The sequence below is a fragment of the Leptopilina heterotoma genome, unplaced genomic scaffold, assembly GCF_015476425.1.
Source record: "Leptopilina heterotoma isolate Lh14 unplaced genomic scaffold, ASM1547642v1 Lhet_14, whole genome shotgun sequence".
Lineage (NCBI taxonomy): Eukaryota > Metazoa > Arthropoda > Insecta > Hymenoptera > Figitidae > Leptopilina > Leptopilina heterotoma.
The window spans coordinates 6,079,351-6,106,722 of record NW_025110859.1 but is presented as its reverse complement, the minus strand read 5'-3'; the positions used below and the strand labels follow the sequence as shown (position 1 = coordinate 6,106,722).

General features: G+C 22.9%; 2 protein-coding genes across 4 annotated transcripts in view; one reads left to right on the top strand and one right to left on the bottom strand.

Moving 5' to 3' along the window:
* LOC122497959 overlaps window positions 1-21,852 on the bottom strand; it is a 41,166-nt gene extending 19,314 nt beyond the window's left edge. The window contains exon 1 of the mRNA XM_043605401.1: window positions 21,201-21,852. Within this exon, the coding sequence (XP_043461336.1) occupies window positions 21,201-21,398 (198 nt within the window). The 5' untranslated portion in view covers window positions 21,399-21,852. The remainder of the gene's footprint in view (window positions 1-21,200) is intronic.
* The window catches only part of LOC122497957 (E3 ubiquitin-protein ligase MYCBP2), a 292,773-nt gene that overhangs the window by 228,547 nt on the left and 36,854 nt on the right, over window positions 1-27,372 (top strand). The window lies entirely within an intron of this gene.

Sequence of the window (27,372 nt, the reverse complement as noted above, 5' to 3'; positions counted from 1 at the left end):
TAGCTTCGCTCTGAGAGCCTTTAACTAGAAATATTTCAAGTTTAATTAAATGTACGCTGACATAGTTTAAACTATATATACATACATATTATATATTTTGAATTCTAATTTCCAATAAAGATGACTCGTTGAAAATTTTGCGAATTATCGGAAAATTAATTCTGAAAAGGATAAAATATAACGGAGGGAGAGAGAGAGAGACCATGTTTATTAAAACCAGACCAATAACGATGGAAAATTCAAAAAGTGTTTGATGAAGTAGTAGAGAGAGAGAGAGGGAGAGTTGGGAAAAGATCAAATATGATGAATGCACTTAGTAAATTGCACTCTGACATGGCGCCATATTCCAATTAACAGAATTATTGTATAGAAACGACGACCCACGAGACGTTCGTGGTTCAACAGAGATTATAGATATCAAAAATGGTTATAATTTGCTTCCGCAAAAGTGAGCTAAAAAGTGCCTTTTATAAGTTTAGTATTTATTAAGCAATTCAATGCACTTGAAATCAATATCCGTTTATGTCAATATCACAATAACGCATTTCACCTGAAGAGACAGTGAGATTTTTTTTTTTTTATATTTTCCGATAAGCGAACAAAAAGCTTTTTCATAACCCAATTCGAAAAAAGCTCTTCAAAAATTTACGGTTGGCCCATTTTTACATATAATACTATTGAAATACTAAAAACAAAAACTTTTTAGGATAGAATTAGCAATTTAAAAAAAATAGAATTTAAAAATTTGTAATTTTTTTTATTTTTTTTTTTTTTTTTTGATTATTTTTGTTGAAAACACTAAAAAAAATCTAATTTTGAAAAAAATACAAATAATTGCAGAAATTCAATTATTTTCAAGAGTATGATAAAATTCTTCTCATAAAATTCAATTATCTTTCAAATTACAAAAAAAAAATTCTCGTCAAAATCCCAAATTATCTTTATAAATAGCAAAATTCTTCCCCGTCAAAGTTCAATTACATATTTTCAAATCAATTTCAAATGCCCAAAAATAGTACGCAAACAATTTAATTATTTTCATAAATAATAAAAATTTCTCAGGAATTCAAATTATTTACAAATTTTTTTTTCTAAATTCCTTCGCAATAATTCAATTATTTTTCAGAAATAATAAAAATTTTTTTTAAGAATTCAATTATTTTCATAAAAAATAATTAAAAATTGTCGAAAATAATAATTGATTTGAAATGATAAAAATAATTTTGAAAAAAGTTACTGTAATAATATTCTAATAATATAAAACAATAATTTTATCACTCCGTCATTTCTAATTATTATAATATTATAAAACATTCCTTTAAGTTATTGAATTTAATATAAGATTTGAATTTGAATGTTTTGAAAAATTTTAATTCCTACGGAAAAATAATATTTAAGTATTTATTTTAAAAAAAAATTATTGATGTTTTCGAATAGTTTTACAATTAAAGAAATTCGTAAATAAATGTAACGGAACCTTTTTGTGCGAGTAAAATTTTTTCCATTATTTTCTAAAAAAAAATGTTTGTAAAAATCTTCGAAACAATTCAATTATATTCGTAAAAAAAAAAATTCTTCGAAGAAATTCAATTATTTAAGAAATAATAAAATTCTTCCCAACGAATTCAATTCTTTTTAAAAATAAAATTTTTCACAGGAATTCAATATTAATATTAATATATTTAATATTAATATTATTATTTAATATTTAGAAAAAAATTTATAAAATTCTTTGTCAGATTTCAATTATTTTCAATTTTGTAATGAAATTTCTCGATGGAATTTAATTATTTTCAAAAAATGTAAAAATAATTCTGAAAAAATGAATTATTTAGAATAATTTAAATAAGATTTCATTCACAAGAAATTAATTATTTTCATAAATAATAATATTTTTCTCCGAAATTCAATAATTATTTTCACAAATAAAATTCTTCACTGGAATTCAATTCTTTAAAAATTATTTTTATAAAATTCATTTCAAGAATTCAATTATTTTCATAAATAACAAAACTTATCGCAGAATTTCAATTATTTTTTATACAATTTTAAATTGCATTTATTCTTAAATTTTTGTTTAAAATTCACGGAAAGAATTAAATTATTTTTTAAAATTTTGATAAAATTCTTCAAAATAATTCCATTTTAAGAAGTATTCAATAATTTAATAAATTTTAATAAAATTATTTCCAAGAATTCAATTCTCTTCAAAAATAAACATTTTCACGGAAATTCAATTATTTGGAAAAAAAATTAATAAAATTCTTTGTAAGATTTCAATTATTTTTAATTTTTTAATGAAAATTAATTATTTTCAAAAAGCATTTAAAAATTCTGAGAAATTCAATTATTTAAAAAGAGTTTGAATAAAATTCTTCAAAAGAAATTAATTATTTCTAAAAATAATATTATCTTTCTCCGGAATTCAATTATTTTCATAAATAAAATTCTTCACAGGAATTTAATTCTTTAAAAATTATTTTAATAAAATTCGTTGCAAGAATTCAATATTATTTTCATAGATAACAAAACTTATCGTAGAATTTCAATTATTTTTTATACAATTTTAAATTGCATTCATTCTTAAATTTTTTTTTAAATTTACCAAAAGAATTCAATTATTTTTTAAAATTTTGAAAAAATTCTTCATAAAAATTCAATTTTAAAAAATATTCAATTATTTAATAAAATTTAATAAAATTCTTCCCAAGAATTCAATTCTTTTCATAAATAAAATATTCTTCACAGGGATTCAATTAAAAAAAAAAAAATTAATAAAATTCTTCGTTAGATTTCAATTATTTAAAATTTTTTAATGAAATTTTTCGATGGAATTTAATTATTTTCAAAAAATATTTAAAAATTCTGAGAAATTCAATTAGTTTAAAAAGAGTTTGAATGAAATTCTTCAAAAGAAATTAATTATTTCTAAAAATAATAATATTTTTCTCCGGAATTCAATTATTTTCACAAATAAAATTCTTCACAGGAATTCAATTCTTTAAAAAGATTTTAAATAAAATTCGTTGCAAGAATTCAATTATTTTCATAAATAACAAAACTTATCGTATAATTTCAATTATTTTTTATTCGATTTTAAATTGCATTTATTCTTAAATTTTTTTTAAATTCACCAAAAGAATTTAATTATTTTTAAAATTTTTTGATAAAATTCTTCATAATAATTCGATTTTAAGATAAATTCAATTTTTTAATAAATTATTTAGTTTTGCATTCAAATAATTGAATTCTCGAAAAATTTTCTACTAAAAATTGTATAAAAAATGAATTTCACTTAAAATTTTAAATTAAAATTGAAAAATATTAAAAGCATTATAACATGAATTTTTAGAAATAATTGTATTTTGAAAATGGTTCAAATTAAATTCTTGGAAAATTCGCACTTTTTTTGTGGCAGTTGATAGCTAAATTGAATTTATTCTAATGAATGGAAAAGTACACTTGATTTTTATCCAAAAAAGGAGCTTGCATTTTTAATACCATGTGATTAAATAAAATTAGGGGAATGTCTTCATGAGTGAACCACTTTTCTATATTTACTGAAATGAAGTTTTTTCAGTGAAAGAGATTTAAAGACTTTTATACATCGTTGAATAGCTATTGGACCCGAACATCAAGTTACATATAAAGTCAGATTGTATTTTAGTTCAAATAAAAATTTTTAAAACCGATTTTCCACAGTGATAATTTTTTGACAAATAAAATTTTGTATTCACGAGTGCGGAACACTTGCTAAAATCTTCTATAAAAATGACTGAAAAAAATTAAAAACATTTTTAATGAGGATCTAATGATCCTTTGATTATTAGTTTGAAGATAATTGAATTGTTAATAAGTTAATTGAATGACTATAGGACTTTTCGATTTCAGAAAGTAGAACTGTTGAATCTTGCTATATACAGTAATTACTCAGAGAAATTGTAATTTTGTGTCTTGTCTATAGCATGAAAATATTCGTATAAATTGAAACAATTGAAGATATCATTTAATAGAGATGTGACAATATTATTCTCAATTTTAACACTCAGATATAACTTTCCTGATAACAAATTATACTTTGATGATATAATCTAACTTGTACAATCTAAGTTGAATGTGTTTAAGTAAAGTTATCCTGTTCGCTGTTATGTATAGTGTTGACGCGTGAAAGATGTATGTATGGACCGAATAATGTCAGTTTCTCGCAACGTAAGTGATGCATGATCGGACATTGAACTTTAAACAGCAATGCCTGACTTCCATACATATATATTCTTCTTTCAGGTTCACGGATTGTAACATTTTTCTCAATCAATTCCATAAAAGTTACTATTATGTTTCATAAATTCTTTAAACATTTCGTATATTTAAAAAATCTTAAATTAAAATTATCAAAAATTCTACTATATACTATAGATTTTGAATTACTAGCCAATTTCAATTAAATTTGCTACTTCAATTAAATACTACTTTTTAACTTCGGTTATGTTCGTTCGGTTATGTTGAAGGTTGTAGATATATATATATGGTTTATGTTGAAAATGAATGAATCTACATAGCTGAACATGTTTACATTTAAAGTTACACATGTCGTGCAGCCTCGGTCAGCATAATTATCTACGCATTGGAGAGTTGCGACATTTCCTTTCACGCTATTCTTTATTCTTAGTTATAAAAATCATTTTCTTTTTAATACACCAGTGCATTTTCATTTAACTTTTATTTAAATTTGTATTGTTTAATATATAATTCATCTAAACGAACAAAAAAAGTCGATTAAAAATAGAAAAAAAAAACGAAAAAGTCATTTATTTAATTTAGTGTTGTCACAAATATTTTATTTCCTATTTCCCTGATTCTTCACTGATTTCTAAATTTAATTAATCAAAACTTGCAAAATTTTGCTAAATAAAATATTTAAATACTTCTTATTTCTTTCTTCAACAGGAAATAAAATAAAATTATTTAAATACAAAAATTCAATTTTTTAAAATAATTGAAACCGTTCATTTTTCTTTTTAACGATATTAAGGTAGAATATATTCAAAAATTTTAATAAATAAATTCGTAATATTAACTTTTTAAAAATATTTCTAAATAATTTTTGAAAGACGCAATAGTTTTACAATTAAATAACAATTAAAAAAAAATTTTTTTTAAAATTGATATTTGGTAAAATCTTTTTAAAAAATAATTTAAATTTAATAAAATCTTGGAAAAATAATTGAAATTTGCAATGAATTTTAATTAAATTCCTTAAAATAATTAAATTTGGCAAAAGTTTTTATAAAATTTCTGAAAATAATTGAATTTTGCAAAGAGTTTTATTAAAATTATAGATGAATTAGAATTTTAATAAAATTCCAGAAAAAAATTGAATTGTGTAACGAATTTTACTAAAATTCCCGAAAATTGAATTTAGACAAAAATTTTATTAAAAAATTCCAGAAAAAAATTAAATTTTGCAAAAAGTTTTATTAAAATTCATGAAAGAAATTGAATTTTTCAATAAATTTTTTTAAAAATTCTGAAAAAAGAATTTAGACAAAAATTTTTATTAAAATTCCAGAAAGTAATTGAATTTTGCAATAAATTTTTTAAAAATTCCTAAATAATGGAATTTAGACATAAATTTTATTAAACTTCGTGAAAATAATTGAATTGTGTAACGAATTTTAATAAAATTCCTGAAAATTGAACTTAGACAAAAATTTTATTAAAAATTTTTGAGAACAATTTATTTTTGCAAAGAGTTTTATTCAAATTCATGAAAATAATTGAATTTTTCAATAAATTTTTTTAAAAATTCCCGAAAATTGAATGTAGAAAAAAATTTTATTAAAATTCCTGAAAATAATTGAATTTTGCAATAAATTTTTTAAAAATTCCTAAAAAATGGAATTTAGATAAAAATTTTAGTAAAATTCATGAAAATAATTGAATTTTGCAACGAATTTTAATTAAATTCCCTAAAATAATTAAATTTTGCAAAAAAAATTTATTAAACAAATAAATAATTGAGTTTTTAAAAAATATTTAAAAAATAATCAAATTTTTGATGAATTTTAATTATAAATAATTTCTCAAAAAATTCTAAAATAGTAAATTTAAAAAAATTTTAAATTACTTTGTCAGAGAATGACTTTTTTCAAAACTATTTTAATATTTTCATTTTTTATCGAATTTACACTTGAAGATTATTCATTAAAATTTTTAAAAATTCAATTATTTCCAAAATTTTCAATAAAAATTATATATAATAGTTAATTTTTAAAAATTATAATAAAATACTTGAAAAGAAGAATTTATTTTCAATTAATTTTACTAAATTTCAATTATTCAAAATCTTTTTCATTGTATATTTCAAAAATTTAATTAGAAAAAATTTTCAAAAATAATTTTCGAAAGATTTATCTACAGCTATTTTTTGTAAAAATCGAAAAAAGTTGCAGCATTTTATACTAAAAATATGGTATTTTCTATTTTGTCGCAAAATTTGGAAGAAAAATCGAAAAAGTCGCAATTTTTTAATATAAGCCATTAAAAGTCGCATTATTTGAAAATAGTCGAAAAAAGTCGAAAAAATCATAATAATCCGAGGCCTGTAAATGAGTAAACGAAATTGAAAATAAAATATACAGTTCGAAAAGTAACTTAAATACGCAACTTTTATTCAAAGAAAGTGTACTGTTCAGATGGACTCAAAAAAAGGAATGATCAATTTTCCGAGCACATCGCTTTTGTCAAAATGTGTCCAGTTGTGAGACACTTATTAAAAATTGAGCTAAAATTTAAAAAGTTTGACATAAAACGTTATGTTTGGTAGAAATAATTAAATATATTTTATTATATACTAAATAATAATATTTATTCGCCAAAATATGACTATCAAATAAACACAAAGCGACTGTAGCATCATCTCTTAAGAGTATAAAAAAATAATCGAAAGTGACATAATTGTAGATGTGAGTTGATGTTCAATTTTCTTGTGTACGAAAATAACTTCTTCTTCTTTTTTTTATTGAATGGGATGCAAAGTAAAAGATATATATGACAAATGCCACTTGCGTGTCTCTATAAATTTACGTATGTATAAGTCTATTAAAAACCAATTGGCAGTCAGTGCGAGCATCAGTGTACGAATTTACTGGCACCCCACATAAGCTATGGTTATGACCCGCATGGAGTAACATTAGACATCCTTCAAATAACACCCAGAGATTCGTTGAGGGCTCGTTGAAAGACTCTATTGTGAATAAATTGAGTCGAAAGATCGAGACGTGTTGACGGCCTCTAAATAAAAAAAAAAAGAATAGAAATACCTACGCGGGCATTCAATAATGATTAAAAAATTCATATCACATCTATAAACGTATTATTCCCTCATTTCGAAATATTTTACTGTTAATTTTGCACCGGATAAGTTATATAATAATAAAAAAGAAAATAATTTTTTAAAAAACTGATAGATAATATAAATATAAAAGTAAAAAATTGAGAAAGAAATTCATTTTATAAACAGCAGGTAGTATGTCAAGAAAAACCCTTCTAGTTCTTACTCTAATACTACTGGAAATATATATATTTGTCGGTTGAGTAATTTTGAAAAGATTTCTAAATTTAGGTAAAGGGGCGGATCATTGCTAGATATTGTGTACATATAGTCATATGGTTTGAAATATGAAAATTTAGTGATTCATCATGAGATAGAAGTTTCATTCCTAATTTTAAATTACTTCACGTATCTCATGCTTTATGAATAATCTCATCGACTATTCTAAAAGAAATTATTTCTTCCTAATAGTTGAGGTTTAATACTATCTTTTTTTAACAAAAGAGATATGACATCATAGAGTAGATAAAAGATGCTAAGATTAGGTATATATATATATATATATATATTCAGGGTTGCCACAAAAACTTAATTTTGTTTTTCTCTGACTTTTCCCTGACTTTCAGACAAAATTTTAACTTTTTCCCTGACCCTGACGAATATTGTGATTAGCACTAAAAAATTTATTAGATACTCAAAAAAAATGTTCTTTTACATTTGTTTACGAATTTCCTAAATTGTAAAATTATTCGAAAACATCAATAACTTCTTTTTTAAATGAATATTTAATTATTTTATTATTTGATATAAATCATTAATTTATACCATAAGAATATTATAACTATAAATTTAAATTTTTCAAGATTTTAATTTGAACAATTTTCAAAATTCAATTATTTCTAAAAATTCACGTTATAATGCTTTTAATATTTTTCAATTATAATTTAAAATTTTAAGTGAAATTCATTTTTTAATGAATTTTTATTCATGCTTTTAATATTTTTCAAATATAATTTAAAATTTTAAGTGAAATTCATTTTTTAATGAATTTTTATTTATTAAAAAATGAATTTCACTTAAAATTTTAAATTATATTTGAAAAATATTAAAAGCAATATAACGTGAGTTTTTAGAAATAATTGAATTTTGAAAATGGTTCAAATTAAAATTTTAAGTGAAATTCATTTTTTAATAAATAAAAATTCATTAAAAAATGAATTTCACTTAAAATTTTAAATTATAATTGAAAAATATTAAAAGCATTATAACGCGAATTTTTAGAAATAATAGAAAAGTAGAAAATTTTTCGAGAATTCAATTATTTGAATTAAAAAATTAATAATTTATCAAATATAATTGAATATTTCTTAAAATTGAATTTTTATTTTTTAAAAAGAATTTTATCAAAATTCTTAAAAATAATTAAATTCTTTTGGTGGTGAATTTAAAAAAAACTTTAAGAATGAATGCAATTCCGGAGAAAAATATTATTATTTATGAAAATAATTAATTTCTTGTGAATAATTTTATTCAAATTTTTTTAAATAATTGAATTTCTCAGGATTTTTAAATGCTTTTTGAAAATAATTAAATTCCATCGAGAAATTTCTTTAAAAAATTTTAAATAAATTGAAATCTAACGAAGAATTTTATTAATTTTTTTTTAATAATTGAATCCCTGTGAAGAATATTTTATTTATGAAAAGAATTGAATTCTTGGGAAGAATTTTATTAAATTTTATTAAAAAATTGAATATTTCTTAAAATTGAATTTTTATGAAGAATTTTTTCAAAATTTTTAAAAATAATTCAATTTTTTTGGTGAATTTAGAAAAAACTTTATAAGAATGAATGCAATTTAAAATTGTATAAAAAATAATTAAAATTCTGCGATAAATTTTGATATTTATGAAAATAATTGAATTCTTGCAACGAATTTTATTAAAAAAAATTGTTAAAAAATTACATTCCTGTGAAAAATTTTATTTGTGAAAATAATTGAATTCCGCAGAAAAAAATTATTATTTATAAAAATAATTATTAATTTGTTTTGAAGAATTTTATTTAAAATCTTTTTAAATAACTGAATTTCTCAGAATTTTTAAATGCTTTTTGAAAATAATTAAATTTCATTAAAAAATTAAAAATAATTGAATTGGTGGGAAGCAATTTTTATTTAAATTTTGTTATTAAACAATTGAATTTTTTTGGAAAATTTTATTTGAAATAGTAGATATTAAAAATAATTGAAATGAGAAAATTTTTTTAAAATAATTGAAACTGAAAGCCAAGAATTTTATTAAATTTTCATGAAAATAATTGAATTTCAGTGAAGAATTTTATTATTTATAAAGATAATTGAAATTTTGACAAAAATTTTTGAACAATAATTAAATTTCTGCTAAGAAGTTTTATCACTTTTGAAAATCATTGAATTTCTGTAATGAGTTTTTCTTAAACTTTCTATTTAAATTTATGAAAAATTAAAATTTTCTAAAATTTCAAATTGAAACCTTTGAAGTTCATCTATTTTTGAAGATTGTATACAAAACTCTATTGAAATCCAATTGATTTTGAAATTTTTAAGTAAAATTATTCATTAAATAATTTATAAGTAATAATTTTATGATAGTTCTTCAAAAATTAAGTTATTTAAAAAAAAAGTTATTGTCAAAAATAGAAAAAAAATTGAAGGTTTTATATTAGAATTCTTGTCAATTTTATAGTTTATAAGGCAAACAAAAATGACACAAAATTTCAGAATTTTCTTATAAATTCTAAAGAATTAAATTTTTTCCAGTACTTTCAATAAAAATCCCTGACTTTTTTTTAATGAGCTTTTTTATTTATCAGGAGAAAAAAATTCCCTCTGATAATATCACACTTTTTTCTCGGATGAATTGTAAAAAGTAAAAAAGAATAAAGATAAGGGTTAAACTTTACGATGTAGTAAAAAAGTTGAGTAAAAAATGACAATTTTTTATCAGATACATGGTAAAGAGTCGTAAATCTGATCGAATATAGGGATTCGATTATCATAAGACAAGAAATAACATGCAAACGATACAAATCGGAGAACCCGGCAGCAACCTGATCAGCATAGTAATGCGTTGATAGTCTATCTTTCTCTCTCTTTCTCTCTTATATAGTGATTCTGTAGGAATGACCCCTTCAACCGGAAGTTGAGCTCAACGGAAGCGTCTCGGCTAGGTTTAGCCCGATGCATGGGAACAAATTCGGGGGCTCTCTTTTTCTACCTCTTATGTCTCAAACTATATTTCTTTACTCAAAAGAAACTCGAGAGAGGAAAAAAAAGAAAGAGTCTATAACGGGAGTGTCTTTACTCTTCAAACATTCATTCGTCAAATAGCGATGATGCTGTGGAAATATTTCTAAAGAGAATCTCATATTTCATTTCCTATCGATTTTTTTCAACTGCCTATCTTGTGAGATACAAAAAATTACATTTTTTTCTCTTCTTCTCTTTTTCAATCTTTTCAAATTAATGTTAAACATAAAAAATTAATTTTGTTTCTGAAAAAATTTAGTAATAAAATTTTTTATAACGATAATTGACATTTTGACGAGAATTTAAAAAAAATTTTCATCATATTTGAATTTCTGCGAAGAGTTTTATTAACTTTGGAAAATAATTGAATTTTTGCAATTGCAGTTTCTCTAAAATTCTCCAAATTTTAGTACAATTTACGAACTTTTCGTCTTTTCTCAATCAAATTACGGACCTGGTTTAAAAAAACTGATTTTTACGGACGTCAAACAAATAATTTACGGAACTTTACGGAATTTACGGACCTAATTCGAACCCTAACCTAATAACACTTTAAATTTATATCGATAGTTTTTTTATGTCATATCAATGATAATTTTAAGTCATGATTCAAAACTTTATTTTGTTTACCTTCTAAAAATTAAAATTCATATGTATTTATTAATCATAGTTGGTATGAGTGTTTCAAACAACGTGTTATGATACTTATGTGTGTATAATTTTCTTTCCCATTGATTACTGATAATGAGTATCGAGATATAACGATTTTAATGAATACAGAGTTTGACAGTTGAATACACAGTTCGCTGGACTGCATATCAATGCTAATCATAATTTGATGACTCAGAATGATTAATTCACGCACTATTTCAATTAAAAACCCACATAATATGGTGTGTGGAATATTTAATGTATTTTTTTCTTCACTTGCATAGATAATTATTATGTTATAAATCTGGAATGTATGAACCTGGAAAGTAATCTTTTTAACCTCGTGCAGTCACAGATAATAGTAGGCGGTTTCCAGGAATAACCTTGATAACTGCTCGTCAAATTGCTGAAATTATTCAACATTCTTATAGTGTTCCATATACATGTACTATACAAACATTTAGTGAAATATGATAATTCTGTTTTTAGAGGTCTATTTCAATGAATTGAATGACTCACAATATATTTTACTTCGTGGAAGACATTTGGTATCTGGGAAAGTTCATTCTCTGTGTGAGATATTAAATAATCCGGAATGTAATTATATATGTAATTGAGAGACAGGCTTCACAGTGCCCCTAAAAAGTATTTTAGGGGAAATAGGGGACTGAAAATTAAAAAAATTGGGGACTTTTAGGGGACCAGAAAAATTGGTTAAATAAAGGTAAAAATATAATTTATTTATACAGGGTTGCCACAAAAATTTAACTTTATTTTTCCCTGACTTTTTCCTGATTTCCAAACACAACTTTGACTTATATTTTTCCCTGATCCTAAAGAATATTCTTATTCACTCTAAAAATTATTAGACACTCAAAAAAATGTTTTATTAAATTTATTAACAAATTTCTTCAAACGTCAAATTATTCGAAAACATCAATAGTTTTATTTAAAATAAATATTTAATCATTTTTTTCATTGGAATTAAGATGTTCAAAAATTTCAAATACAAACCTTTTCAAATTGAAAAACTTTATAAAACAAAGAAATGGATCACTCCGAGTCTTCGACTCGAAGTAATCAATTTCTTTTTGTTCTATAATAATTAAAGATGACCGACTAACAAAATCATTAGTTTATTATTATAAGAATATTGTTACTGTAATTTCTTCAAAATTATTTGTATCATTTCAATTTAATTAACATTTTCTAGAATTTTTAACCAAAATTCTACTTTAAATCAATAACATCAATTATTATTCCATTCAACTTTTTCAAAAAAATTAATTCTACACAATTGTTAGTTAAAAGTACGAAAAACATTAATTTAATTCAACGAGAAATCAATTATTTAAATACAAAAATAAATAATATTGAATGTTTCTTTAAATTTAATTTTTACGAAGAATTGTATTAACAACTTTTAAAAATATTTAATTTCTTTTAAGGAATTTAATTAAAATTTTAATGAAATTTATTATATTAAAGAATTTTATAACAATTTTTGCAAATAATTGAAAACTTTTTGAAGAATTTTATTAAATTTTTTCACAATAATTGAATTCCTGAGAATAATTTAAAGAATAATTTTTGAAAACATTTGAATTCATGCAAAGAATTTTATTAAAATTTTTGAAAATAATTGACTTCTTGAAAAGAATTTAAAAAAAATTGTTGACAGTAATTTAATTCTTGAGAAGAATTTCCCTATCTATTTATAAAAATAATTTAATTCTTGACGAGAATTTTTAAAAAATTTTGAAAATAATTTAATTTTTACAAAGTATTTTATTAATTTTTAAAAAAATTGAATTCTTGTGATGAATTTTCATATTTATCAAAATAATTGAATTTTGGAAAAGAATTTTATTAAAATTCCTTAGAATAATTGATTTTATGGGAAGAATTTGTGCAATTTTATTGTTTATCAAGATAATTGAATTCTTTTGCAAAATTACTTAAAAATTTTTGAAAAAAATTGAGTTTCTTCAACGAATAAATTGTTATTTATGAAAATATTTGAATTATTGCAACGAATTTTATTGTTTTATTAAATAATTGAATGTTTCTTAAAATTCAATTTTTTCCTGAAGTTTTAATAAGATTTTTAATAATAATTGCATTTTTCAAGGAATTTATTTAAAATTGTATTAAAAATATTCGAAAATCTGCGATGAAAATAATTGAATTCGTAAATGAAATTTTATTATTTATAAAAATAATTGAATCTTTTCGTAGAATTGTATCAACAAGTTTTTTTCTGTTGATAAATTTTATGAAAATAGTAAATATTTAAAAACATTGAATTGCAAAAAACTTTTAAAAATAATTGAAATGTTGCAAAGAATTTTATTTAAATTTTTGAAAATAATTGAATTTTTGGCGAAAAATTTTGCTATTTATAAAAATAAATGAATTCTTGACGAGAAATTCATTAAAATTTATAAAAATTATTGAATTCGTGCAAAGTATTTTATTAAATTTTTTTTAAATAATTGAATTTTTGCCAAGAATTTATTTAAAATTTTTGACAATAATTGAATTCTTGAGAAGAGTTTTGGTATTTATCAAAATAATTGAATTTTGGAAAAGAATTTTATTAAAATTCCTTAAAATAATTGATTTTATGCGGTTTATTTAAGAATTTATGCGATTTTGTTGTTTATCAAGATAATTGAATTCAAATTAGCAAAATTACTTAAAAATTTTTGAAAATAATTGATTTTCTGCGACGAATTAAATGCTATTTATGAAAATATTTGAATTATTGCAACGAATTTTATTGTTTTATTGAATAATTCAATGTTTGTTAAAATTGAATTCTTTCAAGTTTTAATAAATTTTTTAATAATAATTGAATTTTTAAAGGAATTTATTTAAAATCATATTAAAAATATTTGAAATTCTTTGATGAAAATAATTAAATTCGTAAATGAAATTTTATTATTTATGAAAATAATTGAATCTTTTCGTAGAATTGTATCAACAAGTTTTTTTTATAATTAAATTTGTTGATAAATTTGATGAAAATAGTAAATATTTAAAAACATTGAATTGCAAAAAACTTTTAAAAATAATTGAAATATTGCAAAGAATGTTATTTAAATTTTTGAAAATAATTAAATTTTTGGCGAAAAATTTTGCTATTTATAAAAATAATTGAATTCTTCACGAGATATTCATTAAAATTTATAAAAATAATTGAATTCGTGCAATTTTATTAAATTTTGTTTTAATAATTGAAATGTTGCCAATGATTTAATTAAAATTTTTGACAATAATTGAATTCTTGTGAAGAATTTTGATATTTATCAAAATAATTGAATTTTAGAAAAGAATTGCATTTAAAATCCTTAAAATAATTGATTTTGAAGATATTTTTATGTGAATAACCGATTTAAATAAAATTTATATATCTACTTTAGTCTGTTATAACTTTCCTTCAATATCGACAGACACCAATTTCGTTGGTGCTACGAACTTAATAATTTTAAACTGACAATTTCACTAGTGCTCTCCTCATGGGTTGAAATCATTCACAAGTTAATTTCAGATCCGGCTATTGTAAACCCTGCTATTACATGAATGTTATTTAAATAAGCGTCCTTTATTTAATTACTAGAGGTTCGATGGAGAAATGTAATTTCAACAAAAATATTTTCTGCATGAGGGGTGTATTATTAAGGGCCTGTTTCACCAACACCGATTAAAAGTTAATCAATGATTACATCCTTAACCGACCAATCACGAACGGTTAAATTGACTTTAATCATTGATTAACTTTTAAAATCGGAGTTGGTGAAACTGTCCCTAAGACTAATTAATTACTGTTGATGATTGATCTAAAGCTGTGGATTTCGATGTCCATAGTTATATTTTATTTTTCTAAATTTCATAATTTCTAATGATTGACAAGATTTGTTTTGTTATAGGAAAATTTAAAATATTAATTTAATTAAACTTTATACTTAATTACATCCTCTAATATACAACTAAATTTTTTAGTTGTATAGGGATGTATAATTTATGTTCATTAACATAAGAATGCTTATTGTCAACATTTACTAACTGTTAATTATTCTTTTTGTTACAGGTGAGTCTCTGAAAATCTTACGTTCCGGGAATGTAAGTTTGTTCCATTTATATTTTTATATACAATTCATTATTTATTGGCTGATAAAGTCGAAATCTTATCTTTCGTAATTCTTTTAGTTCTTTGTCGCATCTAACTTCTCTTCTATTCATTTTCTTTTTTTCGATTTATTTTCCTTTATTATCATCATATTTATATGACTAACTGCATTCTAATTGAACACTGTTCTGTATTATATATTACTCGAAGAAAACTATTCTCTGACTGTTACTAGTTAATCTCTAATCTGTTCCAAACTAATTAAAACCATTTCCACGAACTTGATCTCTTGGGAAAATTTAAAATTATGACAAACAATATCCGAAATTCATAAGGTTTTTTGTTTCCTATAATTTTCATTAATTTCTTTTTATCTTGAAACGAATTGGTAACTTTATAGTTACAATTACAAATTTTAATTAATCGCAGCATTTATGATAAGAAGTGTTGTCAGGCATTTTAAAGGGAATCAATGTTCTCAAACAAAATTCCTAATTGTTTACATAATTATTAATCATAAACTAATTACATCATTAATTATTGATTATTATTTACTTGTTTATTAATTTTATTATTACCTATATATGAAATTAATTAATTTGTTCACTATCGTTTGTTAACGATAGTTTTAATGGATAAATACTTTAAGTAGGTAGTATTTGCTTTATAAAGATGATGATGATGATGATAATAGTAATAGCAATAATAAAATAAAAAAATAGTGTATAACAATAACAATTTAAAGTCAATGCCAACAAGTGCTACCGCTTTTGAAAAATTAAATTTGAATTCTTACATGTATATCATAGCTGCGGCTATTCAGAGTTATCTCTCTCGAGACTGCCCTATAGCGTCTAATCTGAACTCTAATGGCTCTTGGGAGTCGTTGACTTGTCGCCGCAGTGGTTCTCAATTGCGTTACATCTCTTCTAGTGCGGTTTTAATAAAAGTATATAAACAAAATTTTACTTTTCTTTCAGAATTTCATCTGTTTACATTATTTTAATATCAAATTCGTTTCGATGTAATGGATGTAATTCACAATTCTTCTTTTCGTCTCTCTCTCTCACGTGTCTATCTATCTATCTTTCTATCCTTGACTCAAATAGTGGATTCAGTGTCGCGGAAGAAAAAATTTTTCAACGGTGGCGAATTGATACCTTAAAATGATATAGCGGGACGATGCACTGAATTGTATGATATCAGTCGGGATGATATCCAGTAGAGCGCAACTGAAGCAGCAAGTGGAACGAAAAAGCAACAAATATTCCTTGTATGTGTGTATGAAAAAACCTGCCCTACCTGTTCAACATAGAAGAGGTGAAGCTTCAAGTGTTTGTGTTCATACTGAACATCACATCCCCCAACAACAAACCAACATATATACAATATCCAAACCCATTTATAAACACTCACACCTTTCCTTTCGATTGGTTTCACGGACCCATGATTTATATGCTAATCCCAAGTGAAATATGAAGCTAACTCTGATTTTTAATCAACTTTCATATAAATACGTATATTAAGACAGACATTTGGAAAGATTAGGAAGAGGGACAAAGTTGTATTACTTTACAATGTTTGCTAATATTCCTTGGGAGCCTTTACGTACTTTACAAAGAAGGCATCTTTTTAAGATACTATGGTAGTCATCTTCTAAGTTGTTTCGAAAAAGTTATCAAAAGCATCTTAAAAATGCATTCATCTAAAGATGAATCCATTTCTCGATTCTAAAGTTAGGATCGAGAAATATGAGATGTTTCAAATATCTGAAATTTACTACAGTGCATTTTAAGATGATTTCCTTTACAGTGTCATGACTCGAACTAAATAGGTCCGTAAAAGTTCATTTTTTTAAAAAAGGTCCGTAAAGTCCGTAATTTGATTGAAAAAGCAATAAACTTTCTTAAATTCAACGATATAATTTGGAGAATTTTTGAAAAGTTCCAAATAAAAAATTCAATGCAAACATTAAATTATTTTCAAAAGCAATGATCCTAAAGTTCTGAACGTTCAAATGAACGAAATTTAAATGTATTCTTTCTTCAAATTAAATTTTTATAACAAAAACTTTGCGTCACTATAAAAAAAATTTAATAATAAAGTTTTTGCATTTAAAATTTAATTTTTTAATTTTAATTCAAATCAGTAATTTTTGAAAATATGATTAATAAAAAATATTTCCTTCATTTGAACGTTCAAAACTTATGTAAATCATCAAAAGTATAAATAAAATTCTTTCCAGAAATTCAATTATGTTCAAGAAAATTTTTAAAAACTACCGTCAAAATTTCAATTATCTTTATAAATATTAAAATTCTTCTCCGAAATTCAATATTATTGTCAAAAATATTAATAAAATTCTTGAAAAAATTCAATTATCTATATTAGAGAAATAACAAAATTCTTCAAAGATATTCAATTTATTTTTATAAATAGTCTTAAAATTCTTTGCAGAAATTCAATTATTTTTAATACAATTTTAATAAAATTTCATTAAAGAATTCAAGATTGAAAACAAATTTTTAATAACATTTTTCGAAAGAATCAAATTATTTCCTAAAATTTTAATAAATCCTTCGAAACAATTCAATTATTTTTATAAGTATAGTAAAATCCATGTTAAGAATTAATATTTTTAATACAAATTAATATTAAAAAATTCGATTGTATTCAATAAATTAAAGAAATTTTTCGAAAGAATTCAATTATTTTCTAAAAATTTTAATATAATTCAAGAATTAAAAAATAATGTTTAATTTCAATTACTAAGAAACACGATTATTGTAAAAACTTGAAAGAAATTGTTCATATAAAATTCTATTACTTTGAAAATTTTCAATTAAAATTATTTAAAAAACTCAATTATTTTTTAAAAATTTAAAGAAATTCTTCCCAAAAATTCAATTATTTCCGTAAATAATAAAATTCTTCGAAGAAATACAATTATTATCAAATTTTTTTAATAAAATTCTTTGCAAGAATTCAGTAATTTACAAATTTTTAAAAAAATTTTTTGCAATAATCCAATTTTTTTCATAATTAATATAAAATTTTTACAGGGATTCAATTATTTTCGTAAATATAATAAAATTCTTTTAAAGACTTTAACTATTTTCATAAAAAATATCACAGGAATTTAATTATTTTCAAAAACAGTTTTCATAAAATTTTTCGAAAAAATCGATTATTTTAAAAAAAGATTTTAATAAAATTCTTCGCTAGAATTCAATTATTTAAGTACAAAAATTAATAAAATCTTCGTAAGAATTCAATTATTTTTGAAAATTTTAATAAAATTCGTTGCTTGATTTTAATTATTTTTATAAATATTAATAGAATTCAAGAATTAAAATAATGTTATTTATCAAATTTTTTGATAAAATTTTTTGCAGGAATTCAGTAATTTATAAATTTTTCATCAATTTTTTTGCAATAATTCAATTATTTTCATAATTAATATAAAATTCTTTCCAAAAATTTAATTATTTTCGTAAATAATAAGATTTTACCATGAATTTAATTATTTTCAAAACAAACACAATATTCATCAAATTTTTCGAAAAAAATCGATGATTTTTACAAAATTGTTCGTATGAATTCAATTATTTAAAAAAAATTTGATAAAATTCTTGGAAAAATTTCAATTATTTTCATAAATAATAAAACTCATTGCAGAATTTCAATTATTTTTAATATACAATTTTCATCAAATTTATCGAAAAATTTAATTATTCTTAAAAATTTGTTAATAAAATTGTCTATGAGAATTCAATTTAAAGAAACATTCAATTATTCAATAAGTTATTAATTTTTGTATTTAAATAATTTTGTATTTAAATTCTGAAAAGGTTTAAAATAAAAATCTTTGAAAATTAAAATTTTGCCTAACAATTCTGTGAAATTAATTTTTTTTCAAAAGGTTTAATTGAATTTTTTTAAAGAAATTTTTGGAAGTTGTTATTTTCTAATATATATTTAATTGAAGAATTTTCGAATAATTGGAATTTCATAATAAAACTATAAAATCAAATATTGGCTGTAAATTATTTTCATAATTCTAAGGGATTCTCTATAGAGGGCAATTTGGAGGAAATCATTTCAAGGGAGATGATAATAAACAAATTGTTTTAAAAAAAATTTCATATTATCAGAGTGTGTAATAAATTTTATTCGATTTAAATTTTATTCAAGAGTAATTGACGTTGTTACACTTGTATAATCAAAAAGGAATCGTATTGATTGGCAATATAAATATATGTGTGCAATCGGATCAGTATGATGTATGGATTTCATTGGGTATTTGGTTACCAATTATCAATGCAGCATTTTCCCAAATGGCTGCCGGTTTAGTTATTGGTGAAAGTACTTTTTGTATACTATTCTAAATTCCTCCATACTGTTTGCATTATTGCTTTTCATCTAATTCTCCTCTTACTTCTTTGTCTTGTTTCATTTTCTTTATTTTCCTTCCTCATCAGGAAGCATTCGAAAACAATTTGAAAATTATATTCATGTCACGAACATTTTTTGTTTTTTTTTAAGAAGAAATTTGTTTATTATCCTGAGAAAGCTATAAATGGCCATGAAATAACTTGTTTTCATTTTCATTTTTTCTTTTTCATTTTTCGAAATACCTTCGAGGTTTGAAGTTGCTTTGGACATTTTTCGAATAGAAAACTTAATGCAGACAGGAACAAAATCGTTTTTAATTATTGAAGACATTAGCTTCGAAAGAACATTAAAGTTAAGTAGTTTAACATCAGATTTTAATGATTTAGAAAACATACTTTTACAAGTGACTTCATATTTTCTTAGTCTTTTAATAATTTCTGAAATAATGTAAAAGTGAATATTTTGTTACTTTAAATAAATAAAAATATTATTCCATTTTCATTTTAATAAAAAATTTTTTTTCATTTTCGAATAATAAAAACAAGAGAAGAATTACTTTTCTTTGGCGGAAGTACATTTTACTTTTAAAAAATATATGAATAGAATAAAATATAAAAGAAAAAGAAACAAATTATTTTTCATGAATTTTGTTAAAATTATAACATTATCTTTTATTAGTTTTTTTTTAATAACAGGAAGGAAGATTGAAATTCTTTATCACTCAATGAAAGTCTTTTGAAACTTGGTAAGTTGTGAACCTCCGGTTAATTTAGAATATTACAATGAATTAATCCACGTTTTATCAATGCAACAAAGAAAAGGGGGTATTTATACTCACAGATTAAAATAAACAAATTTTGAATGTTCACTTAAATTAATCATTTGATTTCTTGCAACTAATAATTATTAACTAATCGCTCATTTCTTTCATACACAATAGTTATCGATTTTGAATTTTAAACATCGATAATTTTCAAAAATGATTTAAAGAAATATTTTTTTTTTATTCAAAATAAAAACATCAAACAAAATAATTTCTTTGCATTTTCTCAGCTTTTTCTTCGTTTTAAAGAAATTTTTGCTTTTAAAGATATTTATTAAAAAAACAAAACTAATTTATTATAAATTTACTAATATCTATAAAATCGAATAAGATAGGGTTATGAAGCATATCCGAAAGGATTTTTCACTCGATTGTCGAATTGGTGTCATCAGATAAAAATCAGTTTTGATCTCTTCAGAAGATTCGGAAGATTCATATAACATATACATTTATCACTATCATACCGAATTTAAAAAAAAAGTTTTAAAAAATAAATAAATTCCATTCAATTAAAAAGTTTTTAAACTGAAAAACAATGTTCCTGGAAAAAATATGAAATTAAAAAACCAAAAATCACCTGATCATCAGAAAAGACGCATTTAACGAAAATCCAATGGTGCGCCTTTACTGTACAATTGCATCCGTTCATTGCGCATATTCCAGCGGGTTTTAAATTTTCTGCGCGCACACTGCCTGGAATTGATAAATAAAAACACAGAAACAACACAAAAGAAAACACCAATTCACAAACACCAAATTCACTTTTTTTCGCCATTGTGTTGTATTAATGCGGGAAAATCAAAAAAGGGTTATAAAAAATCCAGCCGATGTTATCCATCTGTCTTAATAATGTCGCCGATAATCCATCCTGTTTTTTTGGGGTAGAAATTAATTCTCCATCCGGTTCGTTAAGTTTTCCCGATATTTCAAGTATTTTCTTCTCATCATTATCATCATCAACAGCATTTTTTTTGTATCCAGAATGCCGTGAGAAGATTATACTTTTCTTCTCCTGTTGGAGCGCCTTAACGCTCCTCCTCGACGTGTGTGTATATACGAACCGGTTTGAAACGCGCACGAGGTCACCTTCGAAGTGGAACTAAAGACCAGCTGACGCGATCATGACGGAGGTTGCTTTCAAACTGGCGGGTGGAAGGCATACGATCAGTGTTTTCCCCTACTTCGTGTGACTCGTCACACTGCCTCTGGCCTCCCTCCACCAACAATTTTAAAAAAAAAAAGATAAAAGACTGACAAGATTATCTATAAAGCAGAGCATCAGAGCGGTATTAGTGGGAGAAACCTTATGGGGGACATACTAGACCAGAAGGGAAACGGTAGACTTGCGGTCATATAATTTACGACCTCTAAAATATGCTTCAAACTTTTCTTACATTCATATTCTCAAGGCTTGCTTTTAACATATTGTGAACAAGTTGAGAGGTGTTTTGGAATGAGAGATGCTATTTCCTCATGCACACAAAGTTTTGAACCTTGGCCGAGTTGTAGGATTGTTTACTTAGGTGATAATGCTGATGGGCGATCGTGTTGCTGATGCGTCAGCATCTTTCGTACACAAAATATCTTTCGTTTAACGACAAAAGAAAAATGCAACGATAAAATGTAATCTAATCTTAAAAACTCGACAGATAGGATACGTTTTCAAACTTCCTTGCAATTTTACAAGGACATACACACAAAAAAAACCTGGTAAATTTGATTTTTTTTACTATTTCCTGTAGTTACAGAAGGGGATCGTAACATTATTTAGTAAAAAGAACTATAAAAAAACAGTCCAACTGGAAAATGTAGTAATAAATACCTTTTTTACAGCAAATTTAACTATTAAAACAGTTATCTAAACTATTTGTTGTTAGTCATACTAACTGCTTCATTTAGTTGTAGTAACTAAATTTGCATAGTTCCTAATAGGCACCCGTAACAAATTGTAGTTAAAACATACTGTATAAATAGTTAAAATTAACTATTTAAAGTAGTTTCAAATTATTTATTTGTTTTTTTATTATTGAGGTCCATTTTTTTATTTTTTCTACCTACCTTACTTTTATTTATATATACTTGATATATTTAATTTTTTTAATTCCTATAGACCTAACAGAAAAATTCCCAAACGCCGGGGATTGAACGCACGACCCTAACATTCGCAAACCAATAGCCTAACCACCTAACCACGCTCGCACGCTACGATGACTGGCATTGTACTTGAGGACATTCTTCTCATATTCAGTCATAGTAACTACTCCATTTAGTTGCAGTAACTAATTTTTCCAGCTCAAAGACTTAGTTGAAATATAGCCAGTATATAATTTTAAATAACTCGACAATAGTGCAGTAGTTAAAAGTACTGTTAAAAATAGTTATTTTCAGAATTTCTGCGTAGTAAAATTATCCACTTTTTACTAGTTACCAAAAAAAAAATTGAAACTTACTATTTTTCATATAGTAAAAAGAACAGCTGAAAATTATGTTACTTTTATGACTTTTGTATATAGTTAAAAAGAACTGTTTCTTACCATCATAGAAATAAATTATCAAAAGCTAGTAAGAATTGGTTCTTTTAACTATACTTTGATCATAAAAATAACAACTTCCAGCAATTTTTTTTACTGTATGAATAAACAGTAAATTTTAATTTATTTTGCAAAGTAGCAACAATTCGCCCGCTAAAGCGCGCGGCTAACTTTTTAGGATAAAATTAGCAATTTTAAAAATAATAGAATTTAAAAATTTGTAATTCAAATTTTTGTTGAAAACACTAAAAAAATCCAATTTTGGAAAAATGACAAATAATTGCAGAAATTCAATTATTTTCAAGAGAATGATAAAAGTCTTCTCATAAAATTCAATTATCTTTTAAATTTAAAAAAAAAATTTTGTCAAAATCACAATTATCTTTATAAAATAACAAAATTCTTCCCCGCAAAGTTCAATTATTTTCAAATCAATTTCAAATTCCAAAAAATAAGTATACGCAAAAAAAAAAAAAGTTATTGATGTTTTCGAAGAGGCGCATGATTACTCCCCAAATGTCATTTGACCGAACTGTCATTTTAACGAATTGCATTTATCCGAACTGTTATTTTAACGATATGTCACTTTTGCGAATCGCCATTTTTACGAATTGTCATTTTTACGAATCGTTATTGTTCCCAAACGTCATTTTTCCGAATTGTCATTTTTATGAAATATTATTTTTGCGAATCGACATTTTTACGAATTTCCACTTTTGCGAATTGTCATTTATGCGAACTGACATTTTTTCGAATTGTCATTTTTACGAAATGTCACTTTTGTGAATCGACATTTTTACGAATTGTGATTTATGCGAACTGTCATTTTTTCGAATTGTCATTTTTGCGAAAATTGCTATAGTAAATCTATATATTCATACAATTTTCGTAAAAATGACAATTCAAAAAAATGACAGTAAGCATTAATGACTTTTCACAAAAGTGAAAAAAATAGCGATTCGCAAAAATCACATTTTGTAAAAACGACAATTTGAAAAAATGGAATTTCGGAACAATAACTATTCGTAAAAATGACAATTCGCAACAGTGACATTTCGTGAAAATGACAATTCGAAAAAATGTCAGTTTGCATATTTATGATAATTCGAAAAAATGAGTTTTCGCAAAAGTGACAATTCGTAAAAATAGCGATTCGCATAAATGCCATTTCGTTAAAATGACAATTTGAAAAAATGACATTTCGGAACAATAACTATTCGTAAAAATGACAATTTGTAAAAATGATATTTCGCAAAAATGACATTTCGCAAAAGTGTCAATTTCTTCCTTTATTTTCCACAAAATTTAAAAAGTTTCATTTTCAATTAAAATTTGTAATTGACAAATAGAATAAAATATGTAATGTTTCTTTTCCAAAAGGAAAGAATGAGTTTCTGCAACAATATTGTTATTGAGAAATATTAATTATGCATAAAATGGATATATTTCCTATTTCTTAATAACAATTTTTTAGCAATTAACAATTTTCTATTTTTTATAAATAGAAAGGAAAAAAAATTTGCATAATTGATTTGTTAATCATAATTTTTTATTTATTTTCTAATTTCAAATATTGTTTTATTATAAATCACAGAAAAAAATATGTGTTAAATTTGTTGCGTGTACTTTTTAGATGGTGTGTTGTTTTAACACAATTTTTGTGTTATTTTAACCCCATTAAATATGTATATTAATTTAACAACCTCTAGTGTTAATTTAACACACTCTAGTGTTATTTTAACACCAATGAAGTGCTAAAATCACACAGTGTTGGTTAAAAATGTTGCGTGTTGTTTTAACACTACTTTTAGTGTTAAAATAACACTTCTTTTTTTTGTTTTTACCATTCACATTTTTTTCTGTGAATTACATGTAATATTACTATAAATTATGTGTAATTAATAGTAGATACCTTAATACAAAGTTACTTGGATAGTTCCAATTGATTGGAAATTTATGGTAGCTTCAATGGAACGGAATGTCTAGTACCTAATAGAAATGACAGTACCTAATATTAATTTATAAAACTCAGGACTTGAGTCACTTTTCCCAAAATAATATTACAAGAATGTTACATAGGAATAATAAAATAATGGAAAGTATATAAAATTCTTCCTTTACTATAAATTTTATGCTTTTCAATGTTTATATTGTTCATAACAAAACTAAGAGATCGTTTTACACAATGACACATAATTGATAAAGCAATATTGACGAGAAATAATTTATGAATGTAATAACACAATCTAGGATTCGTAACATAATGGAGCAATGCCAAGTTTTCAACAGGTTGCTACAAGTTATAACGCATTTTATGTCAGTTTATTTTATGACTATACATACACAAAGCCCACAGCGATGACATACAATTCTTTATTTCCATACTGCTAAATTTTGGTTAAAAACGCAACAAATATTTGTTAAATATAAGAGAGAGCATTATTTCACTAAAAAAAGAAACCTTATATAGCTGTTTAAAACGATTTGACCTCTTTGTCTTCTTTTGTTAGTCATGTTGACTAATTGTTCGCGGGAGCATTATTATGAATCAATGTAACTTACGAACAGAAATGGAAAAAACATTAAATCTGAAATATTATTCAGGCTAATTTTTTTAAACTTCGCCATTTATTTTAAGCCAATGTTTAATTTATAGTTTTAAAGAAAAATGCTCTCTTATTTGACTCGACTGGTTATATTTTTGTATAACTATTTGGTCCGTAAATGATGGTCCGTATTATTTCATTTTTGGTCCGTAAAGTCCGTATTTTTATTCAAGCCCTGTTCATATAGCGTGCGAATTATAGTGTTAGTTATGCGACAATGTTAGAATTAAGATTGTAAGACATGTAGAAATAATTAAATAAAGAGAATCCAAGGCTCGGATTGTGCGACTTTTTCGACTTTTTTCGACTGTTTTTGTGAAAAAATGCGACTAATCGACTTTTTCGAGATTTTTTTAGTAAAATGAGAATAAAATTAAAAATTTTTTTTTAAATTTAAAGGAAAAAGTTTGAGTCAACAAAATTTTCTGTTACATTTATTTACAAATTTTTTTTTCAAATTTTTTGAAAACATCAATAACTTCTTTTTTAAATAAATATTTAATTATTATTTTTTTCATAGGAATTGAAATTCTGCAAAAGATTCAAATTCAAACCTTTTTGAAATTAAACAACTTATAAAAAATTGTTATAAAACATGAAGAAATCGATCACTCCGAGTCTTCGACTCGGAGCAATCAATGTCTTCATGTTTTATAATAATTAAAGATGACCGAGTGATAAAATCATTATTTTATATTACAAGACTTTATAAAAAAATTTTTTTTATCATTTTTCATGAAAATAATTGAATTATTGAGAAGAAATTTATAAAACATTAGTAATTGAATTTTGCAGAAGAATATTGATATTTACAAAGATAATTAAAATTTAAAATTAGAATTTAAAAAAAAATTTTGAAAATAATTGAATTTCAATGAAGAATTTTCTTACTTTTGAAGATAATTGAATTTTGCAAAAAAATTTTATCAGAACTTTTGAAAATAATAAAATTTCCATGATGAAGTTTGTTATTCATAAAGATAATAAAAATTTTTGAATTTAAATGAATTTCTGCGAAGAATTTTATTATTTTTGAAAATAATTGAATTTATAGGATGAATTTTATTATTTATAAAGATAATTGAAATTTTTACAAGAATTTCATTAAAATTCTTTGCAAATAATTGAATTTCAGAGAAGAATTTTATTATTCACAAAGATAATTGAAATTGTAAACAGATTTTTTTTTAAAAATCTTTAAAAATAATTGAATTTTGCAGAAGAATTTTAATATTTATAAACATATAATTGGAATTTTGAGGAGAATTTAAAAAAAAAATTTTGAAAATAATTCAATTTCTGTAAAGAATTTTTTTACTTTTGAAGATAATTGAATTTTGCAAAGAATTTTATCAGAACTTTTGAAAATAATTAAATTTCTATGATGAAGTTTGTTATTCATGAAAATAATAAAAATTTTGACGAAAAATTTTTAAAAAAATTTTTGAATTTAAATGAATTTCTGCGAAGAATTTTATTACTTTTGAAAATAATTGAATTTATAGGATGAATTTTATTATTTATAAAGATAATTAAGATTTTTACAAGAATTTTATTAAAATTCTTTGCAAATAACTGAATTTCAGAGAAGAATTTTTTTATTCACAAAGAT